The sequence below is a fragment of the Eriocheir sinensis genome, chromosome 43 (assembly GCF_024679095.1).
Source record: "Eriocheir sinensis breed Jianghai 21 chromosome 43, ASM2467909v1, whole genome shotgun sequence".
In the NCBI taxonomy this organism is placed as follows: domain Eukaryota; kingdom Metazoa; phylum Arthropoda; class Malacostraca; order Decapoda; family Varunidae; genus Eriocheir; species Eriocheir sinensis.
Window position 1 is genome coordinate 6860929 of NC_066551.1, and position 13486 is coordinate 6874414.

General features: G+C 46.5%; 1 protein-coding gene across 9 annotated transcripts in view; it reads right to left on the reverse strand.

Moving 5' to 3' along the window:
* Positions 1 to 13486, reverse strand: part of LOC127010404 (b(0,+)-type amino acid transporter 1-like) — a 113103-nt gene that overhangs the window by 56963 nt on the left and 42654 nt on the right. Inside the window, exon 1 of one of the 9 annotated variants that reach the window (XM_050884444.1) lies at positions 9178 to 9372. The exons of the other annotated variants lie outside the window; for them this stretch is intronic. Within the exon in view, the coding sequence (XP_050740401.1) occupies positions 9178 to 9208 (31 nt within the window). The 5' untranslated portion in view covers positions 9209 to 9372. Of the gene's footprint in view, positions 1 to 9177; positions 9373 to 13486 lie in introns of those variants that run through there. 9 annotated transcript variants of the gene reach the window in all.

Below are 13486 nucleotides of genomic sequence, written 5' to 3' on the forward strand. Positions count from 1 at the left end.
TCACCCACCTTCCCCTCTACCTCCCTGTACGTCTCCCTCACTCTTCCTCTCTTCCTCCTCCTCTTCTTTTCCTTTTCTCTCCCTTACTGCCTGATTCCTCCTTCTTTCTCTCTCTCTCTCTCCCTCTCTACCTCCCTGTACGTCTCCTCCCTTCCTTCCTCTCTTACCTCCTCCTCTACCTCCCCAAATTCCTCCCTCCCTGCTTGCTTACCTCAGTTCCTTTTTGATCTCCCTTTCTCTCTCTCTACCTCCCACAGCGCCTACCTCTGTACTTCTCCTCCCTTCCTCTCTTTCTTACCTCCCCCTCTACCTCCCCAAATTCCTCCCTCCCTGCTTGCTTTCCTCAGTTCTTTTTTTACCTCCCTTTCTCCCTCCCTGGCTGCTTACCTTCGTCCCCTCCACCTCCCCCCCTTCGTTCTTTGCTCATGTGTTACTTTTTCTCTCCCTCCTTCTCTCCTCTCCCTCCCTCCCTGCCTCTCCTACCTCACTACTTGCTGACCTTTCACGCCCCCCCCCCCCCCCTCACAGCCCTTAGCACATGTGTCACCTTTTCTCTCCCTCCCTCCTCCCTCTCTCCTTCCCTCCAGTCTCTCCTTCGGGCAAAGACCTCTTCCGAGCGGCGGTGACTGTTTCGGCAGCCACCAGGTTATTCTTCCTGGGACCTGGACCTGGACCCAAGACCCAGACCCAGACTCTCTCTCTCTCTCCATCTCTGTCTGTCTGTCTTTCTTTCTTTCTTTCTTTCTTTCTTTCTTTCTTTCTTTCTTTCTCTCTCTCTCTCTCTCTCTCTCTCTCTCTCTCTCCTCCCTTCTCTCCCTCTCTCCCTCTCCTTCCTACACCTCCTCCTCCTTCCCTCCCCTCTCTGACGCCCTGCCCGGACAGTCTATCCTTCCCCTGACTCCCACGCTCTTGGTAAACCTCAAACCGGTTCTCTGCATTACAACTCACTTTCTGTCTGTCATTTCAAACCCGGAATTCATGCCTTTGCCTCCTCCTCCTTTTCTCCTCCCTTACCTGAGTTCTTTTTTATACATACCTTTGAACAATACCTTTAAATATGATCTAACTTTAACCTCCTGTATGCACCCTATCCCTATCCTTTGTTCCTTCCTTTCCTTCCCTTCTCCTGAGCTCTCTTGTACACACACCTTAGAATAATGCCCTTAAATATGATCTAACTCTAACCTATCCTTTCTTCCTTCCCTTTCTCCTTTCCCTCCCTTCCATTCTTCCCTTTCTTTTTCCCCTCCCTCCCTTCCTTTCTTCCCTTCCTTTCTCCTGAGCTCTTTTGTACACACACCTTAGAATAATGCCCTTAAATATGATCTAACTCTAACCTACCCTTTCTTCCCTCCTTTTCTCCTTTCCGTCCCTTCCATTCTTCCTTCCTTTTCCCTCCTCCTTCCTTTCTTCCCTTCCTTTCTCCTGAGCTCTCTTGTACACACACCTTAGAATAATGCCCTTAAATATGATCTAACTCTAACCTACCCTTTCTTCCTTCCTTTCTCCTATCCTTCCATTCTTCCTTCCTTTTCCCCCTCCTTCCTTTCTTCCCTTCCCTTCTCCTGAGCTCTCTTGTACACACACCTTAGAATAATGCCCTTAAATATGATCTAACTCTAACCTACCCTTTCTTCCCTCCTTTTCTCCTTTCCTTCCCTTCCATTCTTCCCTTCCTTTTTCCCCTCCCTCCCTTCCTTTCTTCCCTTTCTTTCTCCTGAGCTCTCTTGTACACACACCTTAGAATAATGCCATTAAATATGATCTAACTCTAACCTACCCTTTCTTCCCTCCTTTTCTCCTTTCCTTCCCTTCCATTCTTCCCTTCCTTTTTCCCCTCCCTCCCTTCCTTTCTTCCCTTTCTTTCTCCTGAGCTCTCTTGTACACACACCTTAGAATAATGCCTTTAAATGTGATCTAACTTCCCTTGTAATCCCTCCCTTTCCTCCTCCTCCTCCTCCTCCTCCCTACTTAACCTAACCCCAATTTCTTGATGCCCTGATTTTCCTCCCCCTCCACCCCCCCCACGCTATCAACATACACACCTAAGAACACCACATACCACTTATTGCAACTATATGAACCTCCAAACCAACCCTCATCCATTTCTCTTCCTTTACCTTCTTAACCTTATTTTTTCTCAAGTCTTACACCACCTCGCCATGCCGTCCTCTTGAACTCTTAGGATGGACTACAACACTTCTATGGCTTGAAAATGTTCTGATCCTGCTTTCCCTCCTGCCCTCGTTTCTGTCCTTGTCTTACCTCTTGTTCTCTCTCTCTTTCTCTCTCTCTCTCTTGGCATCTTTAACGTATGTTCCTATAAGGTCGATGTTTTGGGGGCTTTGTCTTTGGGTTTGGGGTATAAGATCGAATGCCCTTCCTGATGTATTCCTGCAGTGTAACAGGGTTCAAATCGCCTCTTCCTGGCTATAGAGTCTTCCTTAGCTTGTGTCTATAACCCACTCGACCACTTGGAGATAAAAACTAAACTAAACTAATCGATGGAAAATGTGACCCGATGAAAAAAATGAAGAGAATGTAAGGATGATATTCAAAAGGAGGAGAATAAGATTAAAATGACGATAATAATGATGATGATGATAACGATGATAAATGGAATGGATAATAAATAAAGAAAAGAAACGGGAAACAAAAACGAAAGGATACATAAGTGAAAATGACAGGAAAACAAGAAAAAACGATGATATTAACACTACTACAGGCACTCCTACCCACGGAGACAATCATTCTACTTCTTCTTCTCGTCCCATTTGCATAATCTTACCCTCTTCCTCTTGTCATCCTCATGCCTATCCATTACCACCCCATCACCATTACAACTTACCATTGCATAAGTCCCATACCATACCATTGTTCACATATCAGCTTACACACTTTTTATCTTTTATATATAACTCCCTTCTCCCTCTCGCTTCTCCCCATCTCTCTCTCCCTTCCTTTATTTATAGTCTCCCCTTGATGTATGGGAGGAGGGGGAAGGGGAGGGGAGGGGAGGGGAGGGGAGGGGATGGGATGTGGAGGGAGGGGGAAGGGAAGGGAAGGGGAGGGGAGAGAAGGAGGGCACAGGTCAATAATGCCAAGACAGTTGTCGAAAAAATAAACTATAAATAAAAGGTTAGGAATTTCTGTAGCGATAGAAACACACACACACACACACACACACACACACACACACACACACACACACACACACACACACACACACACTCTCTCTCTCTCTCTCTCTCTCTCTCGCCCTAATTTCTATACAGGAGCAGGAGCATAACTGTAGTGGAGCGTGATGGAAGCATGAATATATTGTCCCTCGGCCGCTCTTCTGGTATGTAAGTATGTGTATGTATGTATATAGGTATGTAGGGAGATAGCCAGGTAGGTAGGTAAATTTGGAGGAAAAATACGATGGAGAGGATAAGATATAGAGGGGAGGGTGAAGAGTAACGAGGAAGGGAGGGGGGAGAGTGGGATTAGGAGGTATTGGGAGGGAGATGAAGGGGAAGGGAGGGAAGGGGAGAAAAGGGGGTTGTGAAGTAATAGATGGAAGGGAAGGTAGAAAGAAATGGGGAAGGAAGGGGAAGAGTGTGATTAAGGGGTAATGGGAGGGGGATGAAGGGGAAGGGAGGGAAGGGGAGAAAAGGGGGTTGTGAAGTAATAGATGGAAGGGAAGGTAGAAAGAAATGGGGAAGGAAGGGGAAAGGTGATGATGATGAAGTGATGGTAATGGAGGGGATGAAGGAAGGAGGGAAGGGGAGAGAGAGGGAAAGAGAGAGAGAGGGGGGAAGAGAGAGAGAGAGGGGAAGAGAGAGAGAGAGGGGAAGAGAGAGAGAGAGGGAAAGAGAGTGAGTGGAAGAGAGAGAGAGAGAGAGAGAGAGAGAGAGAGAGGAATAGGAATTTAGATAGGAAATATTCCCAGGATGTCTGATAATGGAAAATACCCTAAAATGATGATGGTTAAAGTGAGAGAGAGAGAGAGAGAGAGAGAGAGAGAGAGAGAGAGAGAGAGAGAGAGAGAGAGAGAGAGAGAGAGAGAGAGAGAGAGAGAGAGAGAGAGAGAGAGAGAGAGAGAGTTTGTATAAGAGGAGGAAAGGAAACACAGAGCCTCCCTAAAGAAAAATAAAGTAAGAAAACACGCGACAAAGGAAGTGGGCAAGAGTTCTCACAACACAGAAAATGGTAAATATTTGGGCGGGCTAAACAGACACCCCAGCGAGGGCTCAGGTCGTGGTGAAGATGGGAAAATAGAAAACGAAAACAGAAAAGGAAGTAATAGCGAATGGAAGAAATAACAGCAGGAAAAATGCAGGGAGGAAAACAGGAAACAAAAATGAAAAAGTAAATAACGGTGAATGGAAAAAATAACAGGAAAGAAGGAAAAATGCAGAGGAAAAACAGGAAACGGAAATGAAAAAGGAAATATTGGTGAATGGAAAAGACAAGGAAAAATGCAGAGGAAAAACAGGAAACGGAAATGAAAAAGGAAATATTGGTGAATGGAAAAAATAACAAGAAAGAAGGAAAAATGCAGAGGAAAAACAGGAAACGGAAATGAAAAAGGAAATATTGGTGAATGGAAAAGACAATGAAAAATGCAGAGGAAAAACAGGAAACGAAAATGAAACAGGAAATAACAGGAAAAGGAAACAGGAAAGAAGGAAAAATAGAGAAAAAATAGGAAACGGAAACGAAAAAGGAAATAATGGTGAATGGAAAAGAAAGGCTAACAGGTAAGAAAGAAAAATATAGACAGGAAAACCGCTCACATAAAAACGTAAAAAAAAGGAAATACGAAACGAAAAAGAAATGATATGTCGCTGGAAACAATCGGAAAACAGGAAAAAAAGAGATACCACGGAAGACATCATGGAAATAAAAAAAGGAAAAAAAAGGAAAACGAGAGGAAAATAAATGTGAAAAATAACACAGGGGAAAAAAGGAATCAAAAGAAAAAATACTGAATGAAAAACAGGAAAACTAAAAAAAAATACATTGAAAAATTACATGACAAGAATGAAAGGAAAAAGAAACGAATATGGGAGAAAATAGCAGCGAAAAATAACAGGAGCGGCGAGTAGCGGGCTTTTTTTGTGCTCTTTTTATTGCCCTTGAGCCTTGTCCTCTGATGTAAAAAAAAATAAAAGGACTGGAAAAATACAATACACTTACTCCCCTCCCCCCCCCCAAAAAAAAGAAGAATAAAATGAGGACGTTGATGATGATGACGTTGATGATGATGACGATGATGATGATGATGACGTTGATGATGATGACGATGATAATAATACTAATAATACTAATGCCCTTCTACCCAGAGTGAATAGAATATGGATCTCCGATAACCTTGAAACGCTAGAGAAGATAGATAAGAAGGAGGAAGGAGAACAAAGGAAATAGAAGGGGAGGGAGAGAGAAGGGGGGGGGGGGGATAAGAGCGGAAGGAAGTACGCAATATGGGGGAGAATAGGTGTAGAGGAGGAGGAGGAGGAGGAGGAGGAGAAGGAGGAAGAGGAGGACGTACTAGAGAAAATTACATAACCTCGTTTAGAGAGAGAGAGAGAGAGAGAGAGAGAGAGAGAGAGAGAGAGAGAGAGAGAGAGAGAGAGAGAGAGAGAGAGATGGATGGATGGATGGATGGAGGAATAGAGAGCTAGGGAGGAAAGGAAGAAAAAAAACTGTAAAGGGAAGGAGAGGAGGGTAGAGACAGTGGCGTACGTGATGAGAGAGAGAGAGAGAGAGAGAGAGAGAGAGAGAGAGAGAGAGAGAGAGAGAGAGAGAGAGAGAGAGAGAGAGAGAGAGAGAGAGAGAGAGAGACTATAGCTGGACCGATAAACGATAAGGGAGAAAGAGAAAGACTGGATAGGTAGGTTAGGGTCGAAAGCAGACAACAAGAGGAATTGGAAGAGGAAGAGGAGGAGAAGGAGGAGGAGGAGGAGGAGGAGGAAAAAAAGAGTAGGAAGAGGAAGGGAATCAGGGGGTGGGGTGGGTGGAAGGGAGAACGAGGAGGAGGAGGAGGAGGAAGAGCGTCAGGGGGTGGAAGGGAGAGAGAGCAAAGAGGAGGAAGAGGTGAAGGAGGAGAAAGATAAAGAGGAGGGAGGGGAGGCAAGAGGAGGAGTTTGATATTAAGCCACGCCCTTCCATTCAAGGTCAGACAAGGTTAGCAGGTCAATGGGAGAGCCTACGGAAGGAAGGAAAATGGGAAGGGAGAGAGAGGGAGAGAGGGACGGAGGGAGATAGGTTGTGATGAAGGAAAAATAGAGCTGAGGAGAAAAGGAAGAAAAAAAACTGTGAAGGGAAGGAGAGAAGGGTAAAGAGAGTGGCGTACGTGATGAGAGAGAGAGAGAGAGAGAGAGAGAGAGAGAGAGAGAGAGAGAGAGAGAGAGAGAGAGAGAGAGAGAGAGAGAGTTTGTCAAATATAGGTAATTGAAAGTTAAATTTAGACATGGTGTGTGTGTGTGTGTGTGTGTGTGAGAGAGAGAGAGAGAGAGAGAGAGAGAGAGAGAGAGAGAGAGAGAGAGAGAGAGAGAGAGAGAGAGAGAGAGAGTCACGTTCCTACTGATCTAACTTTTCTTCCTCCCCCTCCTCCTCTTTTCCTCTCCCTCCCCTCTCACCCACCACCCACTCAATGAAGTCGCGTCCCTCTCTTCCGCCCCTCTCCCTTTCCCCCTCCCCCTTCCACTCCCTCTCTCCCACAAGCACGGGAAGGGTGGGGATAGGTGAGGGGTTCTTCATTCACCACGAGCCTCTCTCTCTCTCTCTCTCTCTCTCTCTCTCTCTCTCTGTCTGTCTGGTATCGATTTAGAGAGAGAGAGAGAGAGAGAGAGAGAGAGAGAGAGAGAGAGAGAGAGAGAGAGAGAGAGAGAGAGAGAGAGAGAGAGAGAGAGAGAGAGAGGGGTGGGAGGGGGTGAATAATTGAGTAAAATAAGATTGTTAACGTATGCGTACAGATGTTAAGAAAAAATAACAAATAATGCACAAAAAGATAATTATAAACTCTATACACACACACACACACACACACACACACACACACACACACACACACACACACACTTACGCAAACCAACTCGACCAAACCAAACTCAACCTAACCCAAACGCAACCTCAGACATCGCTACTAACATTCTAATCACGGTCAAAACTCTACGGTCGCGCGCCGCCCGCATTCAACTACCAGACAATCATGCGCCTGCCCCGTGACCACCTACAAAGAACCAAAGCTAAAAGACTGCTAATAAGTCTGAATTTAGTCCTCTAGTCCTCACACCAGCCCCTTACTAAGTTGCGTACGTGTGTGTGTGTGTGTGTGTGTTTCTGCGCGTGCGTGTGTATGTATGCGTGGGAGGTGTGAGAGGGGGAGATAATTGGATGGGGAGAGCGAATGAAGTGATTAGGAGAGGGAGAGATGGAGATACCAGAATGCATGTGAGGAAGAGGAAAAACGGAATAAAATGCAAAGAAAGACTAACAGAGTGAAATGTGAAGGAAAAAAAGTCATATGCAAATAGATACCACGCAATGAGTCAGACGATAAGAAACTAATAACGAATCAGCGTGTGGGTGTAAGGGAGGCGCGAGTCAGCATGTGAAAGTGCTGTGCTGTGCGGGGAGACTGACACGTCATGGCACTCAGCAAGCGTCGGCTCAGCACTGCTAGGGTGAGGCTTAATGGTGAGGCTCGGGGTGTGTCTGGGTGTCCACGCGCGGCGGCGGCCCCAAGACAACCCTCGCGGCTCAACTAAATAAGGGAACCCTCTTGTGTTACTGTCGATGGTGGTGGTGGTGGTGATGTTATGGGGTTCACGTTACTACTGCTGTGACTCCTACTGCTACTGTCCCCAATATCGCTGCTATTACCGCCCTTACGACTACTATTGCTACCACTTTTATCGTCATTGCTACCACCCCTACCCTTACTATTACTCTCACTACTGCTACTACTACTACTACCACTACCACTACTATCATAATCACTAAAATTCTACCGGTATTAACTTCCTTACGCCTACTACACTACTACTACTACTACTATCATAATCACTAAAATTCTACCGGTATTGACTTCCTTACGCCTACTACTACTACTACTACTACTACCACTACCACTACTATCATAATCACTAAAATTATACCGGTATTGACTTCCTTACGCCTAGTACTACAACTACTACTATTACTACTACTAACACTACTATCACATCTACAACTTCTACACCACTTCTAACAACACTTATCAATGTCACTTAAGTTTTACCTGCATTACGGACCTTCATTTCCACATCATCTACCACTATAACTAACACAACCGCTTTTGTTATCATTATCATCATTCCACTGTCATTACTCGCCACCACCATCGATACCACAATAAAAATAATAATAATAATAATAATAATAATAATAATAATAATAATAATAGGAGCGGCCTTGAGAGGTCGGGAAGGCTCTAAGGTCCAAGGTCTGCCAGGTTAACACACGGTTCGTTTACTCAGGCCGTCTGTCTTAGCCTTTTTCCCCTCATCACATGAAATAGTTTACGCACCGGGGACGTGAGGTGGTTGTGTCAGCCCGTCACCCTTTCAGCCGCACCACCTGTTCCCCGCAAGGACACTTCCCACACAGCCTGCCAGGGAGTGGGTGATGCCTTCCCCAGCATTGCTTTGGCCTGTGACATCACGCCGCGGGTCGGTGGTTGGCCGTGCGATGCGTCCCTCCTTCCCGCCAAATGTCCCGCCGCTGTCCACGCCGGCCGCCTCCACACGTTGCCGCCCCCAACACGCTCGCCAGCAAACAGGTGCCCGGCACACCTCATCTCATCACGCCCTCCCTCCCTCCCGCCCTCACGCCGGGATGGACCACGAGAAATGCATAATTGACATCAAAACTCGAAGTATGACTCACACGCACACTGTCATGGGTTGGAATAGCAGATGTGATTGTCGTGCATCATTATGGGTTGACGAACACGCCTGCATCAGTCCGCCGCTGCCAGGGTGCCAGTGAGGGCCTTGTTAGGGGCAAGCCTTATTAAGGGATGTGAAATTGTGAATGTCCTCTTGCCGCGGCCTGGCCCGGCAGCGGCCGGACGGCGTGCAGGCGTGGTCGCGGGTTGAGGCGGAGCTGGCCAAGTGTGGCGCATAAGGATAGAAAATATCATCTTACCTTGCACTGGGAAGCCATGTTTATATTGCATTTCTTTTGCACGTCTATCATGAAATAGGTGCTCACTTTCGGAGCCCGTTGGCTACTGCCTAGCACGGTGTGGGAGCCACCCTTTATACTGGCTCTGCGCCGGCAATCTGTACACTGTGCGGCAAGAGGCTCGTGAGCCACTGGTGTCCCACGCTCGCTGCACCGACTCCTCAGACCACGCACGCGCCTGTTTCCCCCACCACCCAGGCCAGCCCTTCTCTCTCTCTCTCTCTCTCTCTCTCTTCTTGGGCCAGACTAACAGCGGGGGACCAGAGCGGGGGCGGAGGGGGCGGGCGGTAAAGCCTCCCCTCTTCGCGTCTCCCAATAACACGCCGAACTGGGTTGAACTATGGGGCGTCGTGACCCCCGCACCGCATGGGTTGTTGTTCCTCGCCGGGCCCCCCAGGCACGCCCCCCTCACACCTCTATCATCTCGCCTACCTCAACACACCCTCCCCACACTCAACACCACCATGACACACACCCTTCGCTCTCCTCTCCTAAACTCCCTAACTCTTTAATTCCAAAACTATTAACTCATCCATTTTAGCACCATTCTCTACCGATATCCATTACCCTTTTCCTTCCTCTCCTTCAGTACTTCAACCTCCCTCTTTCATTCTTTGCCTTCCTCTCCTTCATTCTCTATCCCCTCCTATTTACACTCTTCCCTTCCCCTTTTAACATCCTTTTCCCTGCCTTTATATCAACCTCTTTCCCTTCTTCAGTTTTTATTTCTCTCTCCCTTTTACCTCACTTTTCCACTGCATGTCTTTCTGGTACGAACATTTGTGATAATATAGCTCAATCATAAGGTCCTTGAGCATGGTATTTCTCTGGTCTGTAGATATGTGTGTTTGTATGCACATAACTGACTTCTCTAAACCCCTAAACATCCCTAAACTGAAACCTTTTGGTCCTATCATAAATGTGCTTGACTGTAGCCATTCTGATGTCTCCACATGACCAACACACCCTTGTCAGCCGCTGTTCCCATGATCAGAATAGCGAAGACAAGGAGAGGGTGTGAGAGGGAGTGGGGAGGAGGAGGAGGAGGAGGAGGAGGAGGAGAGGTGTGAGGGGTACTTTGGGGAGAGAGAGGGGAAGAAGACATGTAAGACAGTTGAGGGAGGAAGGGGAGGGAAGGTGTGAGAGAGAGTGGGGAGGAGAGGTGTGAGGTAGAGTTGGGGAGATGGAGGAGGAGAGGAGATGATCGAAAGAGTTGGGGGGAGGTAAAAGAGGAGGATGAGGGGTGAGGAAGAGTTCGAGGAGGTAGAGATGGGGGGGTTGAAGTGTTAGGTAGCGTGGAGGAGGGGAGATAGAGAGGAGGAGAAGGTGTGAGCAAGAGTTAGAGGGGGAAATAGAGGGGGGAGAGGTGTGGGGGGAAGATGAAGGGGAGGCAGAGTGTGAGCAAGAGTTGGGGGAGGTAGAGGGGGGGGTGGAGGTGTTAGGAAGAGTGGAGGAGGGGAGATAGAGAGGGGGGGGGGGAGGGTATGAGCAAGAGTTGGGGGGAGGGAGAGGGGGGAAGGGGGGTGGCTAGCTGGAGGTGATTTTTGCACGTACGCCACTAAAATTATCCCTCTGCTACTCATATGTGTTGGCTGCCAAGTCTCTCTCTCTCTCTCTCTCTCTCTTTTATCGCCACCAAACTATTAAAATGTTATTAGGTACGATAGAGAACAGCAATAAATGCGAGAATATTCATCAGACTTAATAAGACTTGCCGACTGGAGCGAAAAATGGCAAATGTGTTTCAACGTAGATAAATGTAAAGTAATGCACATAGGTGAAAAAAATCCTAACTTTAAATATCAGATTCAGGGACATGACCTCAGCGAAGTAATACAAGAAAAAAGATCTTGGTGTCATTATCAGTAACACTCTTAAAATGAGTGATCATTGTTCTGCAGCGAGTAAAAAAGACAATATGATGTTAGGACTAATCTCAAGAAACTTTTATTATAAATCACCCGAACTTATGAAGAGATTATATTCAGCATTTGTAAGACCACATCTGGAATACGCCGTTCAGTTCTGGTCACCGAACTTTATCAAAGATCAAGTTTTGCTAGAAAGGATACAGCGACGAGCAACCAAACACATTCCAGCGCTCCGTAGCTTGACGTTTGACGAGCGTTTAGAGCGTTTAGATATGTTTTCCCTAAAAAAAGCGAAGGGTAAGAGGGGACTTAATTGAAGTGTTCAAAATCCTTAATAGATTCGAAAACATTAACCCAGAAAGTCTATTTCATAGAGACACCAACACAATAACACGCAGCAACGGTATGAAGTTAAAGGGAAACCGATGTAACATATTGGCGCGCAGAAGTTATTTCAATAAAAGAGTCGTCGATCACTGGAATAGACTCCCACCGTCAGTAGTTAGCGCACAGAGTATCAATAGCTTCAAGTCTTCATTGGATAAGTACTTCAGGGATATAAGATTTTACTGACCCTTTTTCGTATGTTTCAGGCACACTGCAGCACGGCGCCAACCTGACGACTTAATAATTTCCCCCACAGCTTAGGTCACCAGTAGCGTAAGTTAAGGGTAGTAGTTTCCTTTTATTTCTCTCTTTACTGTAAAATTTCCATGTCCCTTTCTTCCTTAAAGGTACATGGTGTTCTCTTCTAACTATTTCCTGCCGGCACGTTGCCGGAGGGAGAGGTGGGTGGGGAGGAGCCTTCATCTATTCTGTCCTGTCCTGCCACACGTAGATTACTAGTAGTAGCGGTAGTAAACAGACACCCTCGTCATAGACCGACAGGTCTTCTGGTGTCTGTTCTTCCTATGTATTCCTATGTAATCATCACCATTATCAACAGTGTCACTAATTGCATGGCCATTTTTGCTGCTTCATATCTTAATTCGCAACCTATTCTTCTCCCTTTTCCCTCCCACCCCATCCCCTTCTCAATACTCCCCAATGCCACCCTTCCCCCCTCTTCCTCTTCTTCTCTCTTCACCTTCCTATGCCCTGTTCTCTTTCTCTCTTCCCTTCTCCCACCACCCTCGAACCCTACCCTTCTCCTTCTTCGTTTTCTCCCCATCCTCCCCTTCATCTCCTATTCTCTCCGTCTCTTACCTTCTCCCATCACCCCAAACCTCATTTTCTCCCCACCATCCCATATAGTATCCTCCCCATCATCTCTTCCCTCCCCTTGCCCCATTCTCCTCTTCCCCTCCCATCTCGTAACCTCTCCAGCATTTCTTCCCTCACTCCACCACCACCACCACCCACTCTTCTCTCTCTCCCTTCTTCGTTTTCTCTCCCCACCCGTATCCTCCCCAGCATCTCGTCCCTCCCCTACCCGACTCCCACCACCCCCTCGTTTGGCCCAGCAGCGGTAGACGGGAAGCGCTGGGGCCAAGTCTGTGAGGTCACAAGGAGGAAATACGCGAACGTCAGGCTGATCAGGGCAACAGAGGGCCGCAGCAACCCTTCAGGCGGGAGGCACGGGGAAGACTGAAGGAAAAGGTGAGGTGAGGAAAATGCACGAAAGACGGGTATAAAGACTGAGGGGTAAACTTGAATAAAGGCGGAAGAAAAAGTGCTAGAAAAGGTTAACCGTGTGAGTCATGAAAAATGGAAGATAAATTAAGACTGATTTTGGGGGAAGATTGAAGGAAAAGGTGAGATGAGGAAAATGCAGAAAAGACGACTATTAAGACTGAGGGGTAAAGTTGACTAAAGACAGGAGAAAAAGTGCTAAAAAAGTTTAACCGTGTGACTCGTGAAAAATGGAAGATAAATTAAGACTGATTTTGCAAACTTTGATGGTAACAACAAAAACAGAAAAAAGACTGTGAAAGGACTTAGTCGAGGGAATTAAAGCGTTCAAGACATGTATTAGGACAACAACAAAGGAAACATGAACAATAATAATAATAATAATAATAATAATAATAATAATAATAATAATAATAATAATAATAATAATCATAATAACAATAAAAACGGTTCCTTTTTTCCCTATATAATTGGTGTGGGTTGGGGGGGGGGGGGAGGAAACGAGGCGTGAGGGAGGAGGAGGGAGAACGGATCAATCACAAGGGAGACTAATGAGGGAAAGGGGAGGGGAGGCAGGCAGGGGAGGCAGGGGGAGAAAGGCAGGGTGTCGGACTAAAAGCACAACACGCCTGGAGGATAAACGCTGCCAGGACAAGAAGCCAAAACTGAGCCTGTTATAAAAAAAAAAATGAAATAAGAATAAAAGACGAAGACATATCCAAAAATATTTCAGGCCCACCAACAAATATGAGTTCCACGACTGAAGA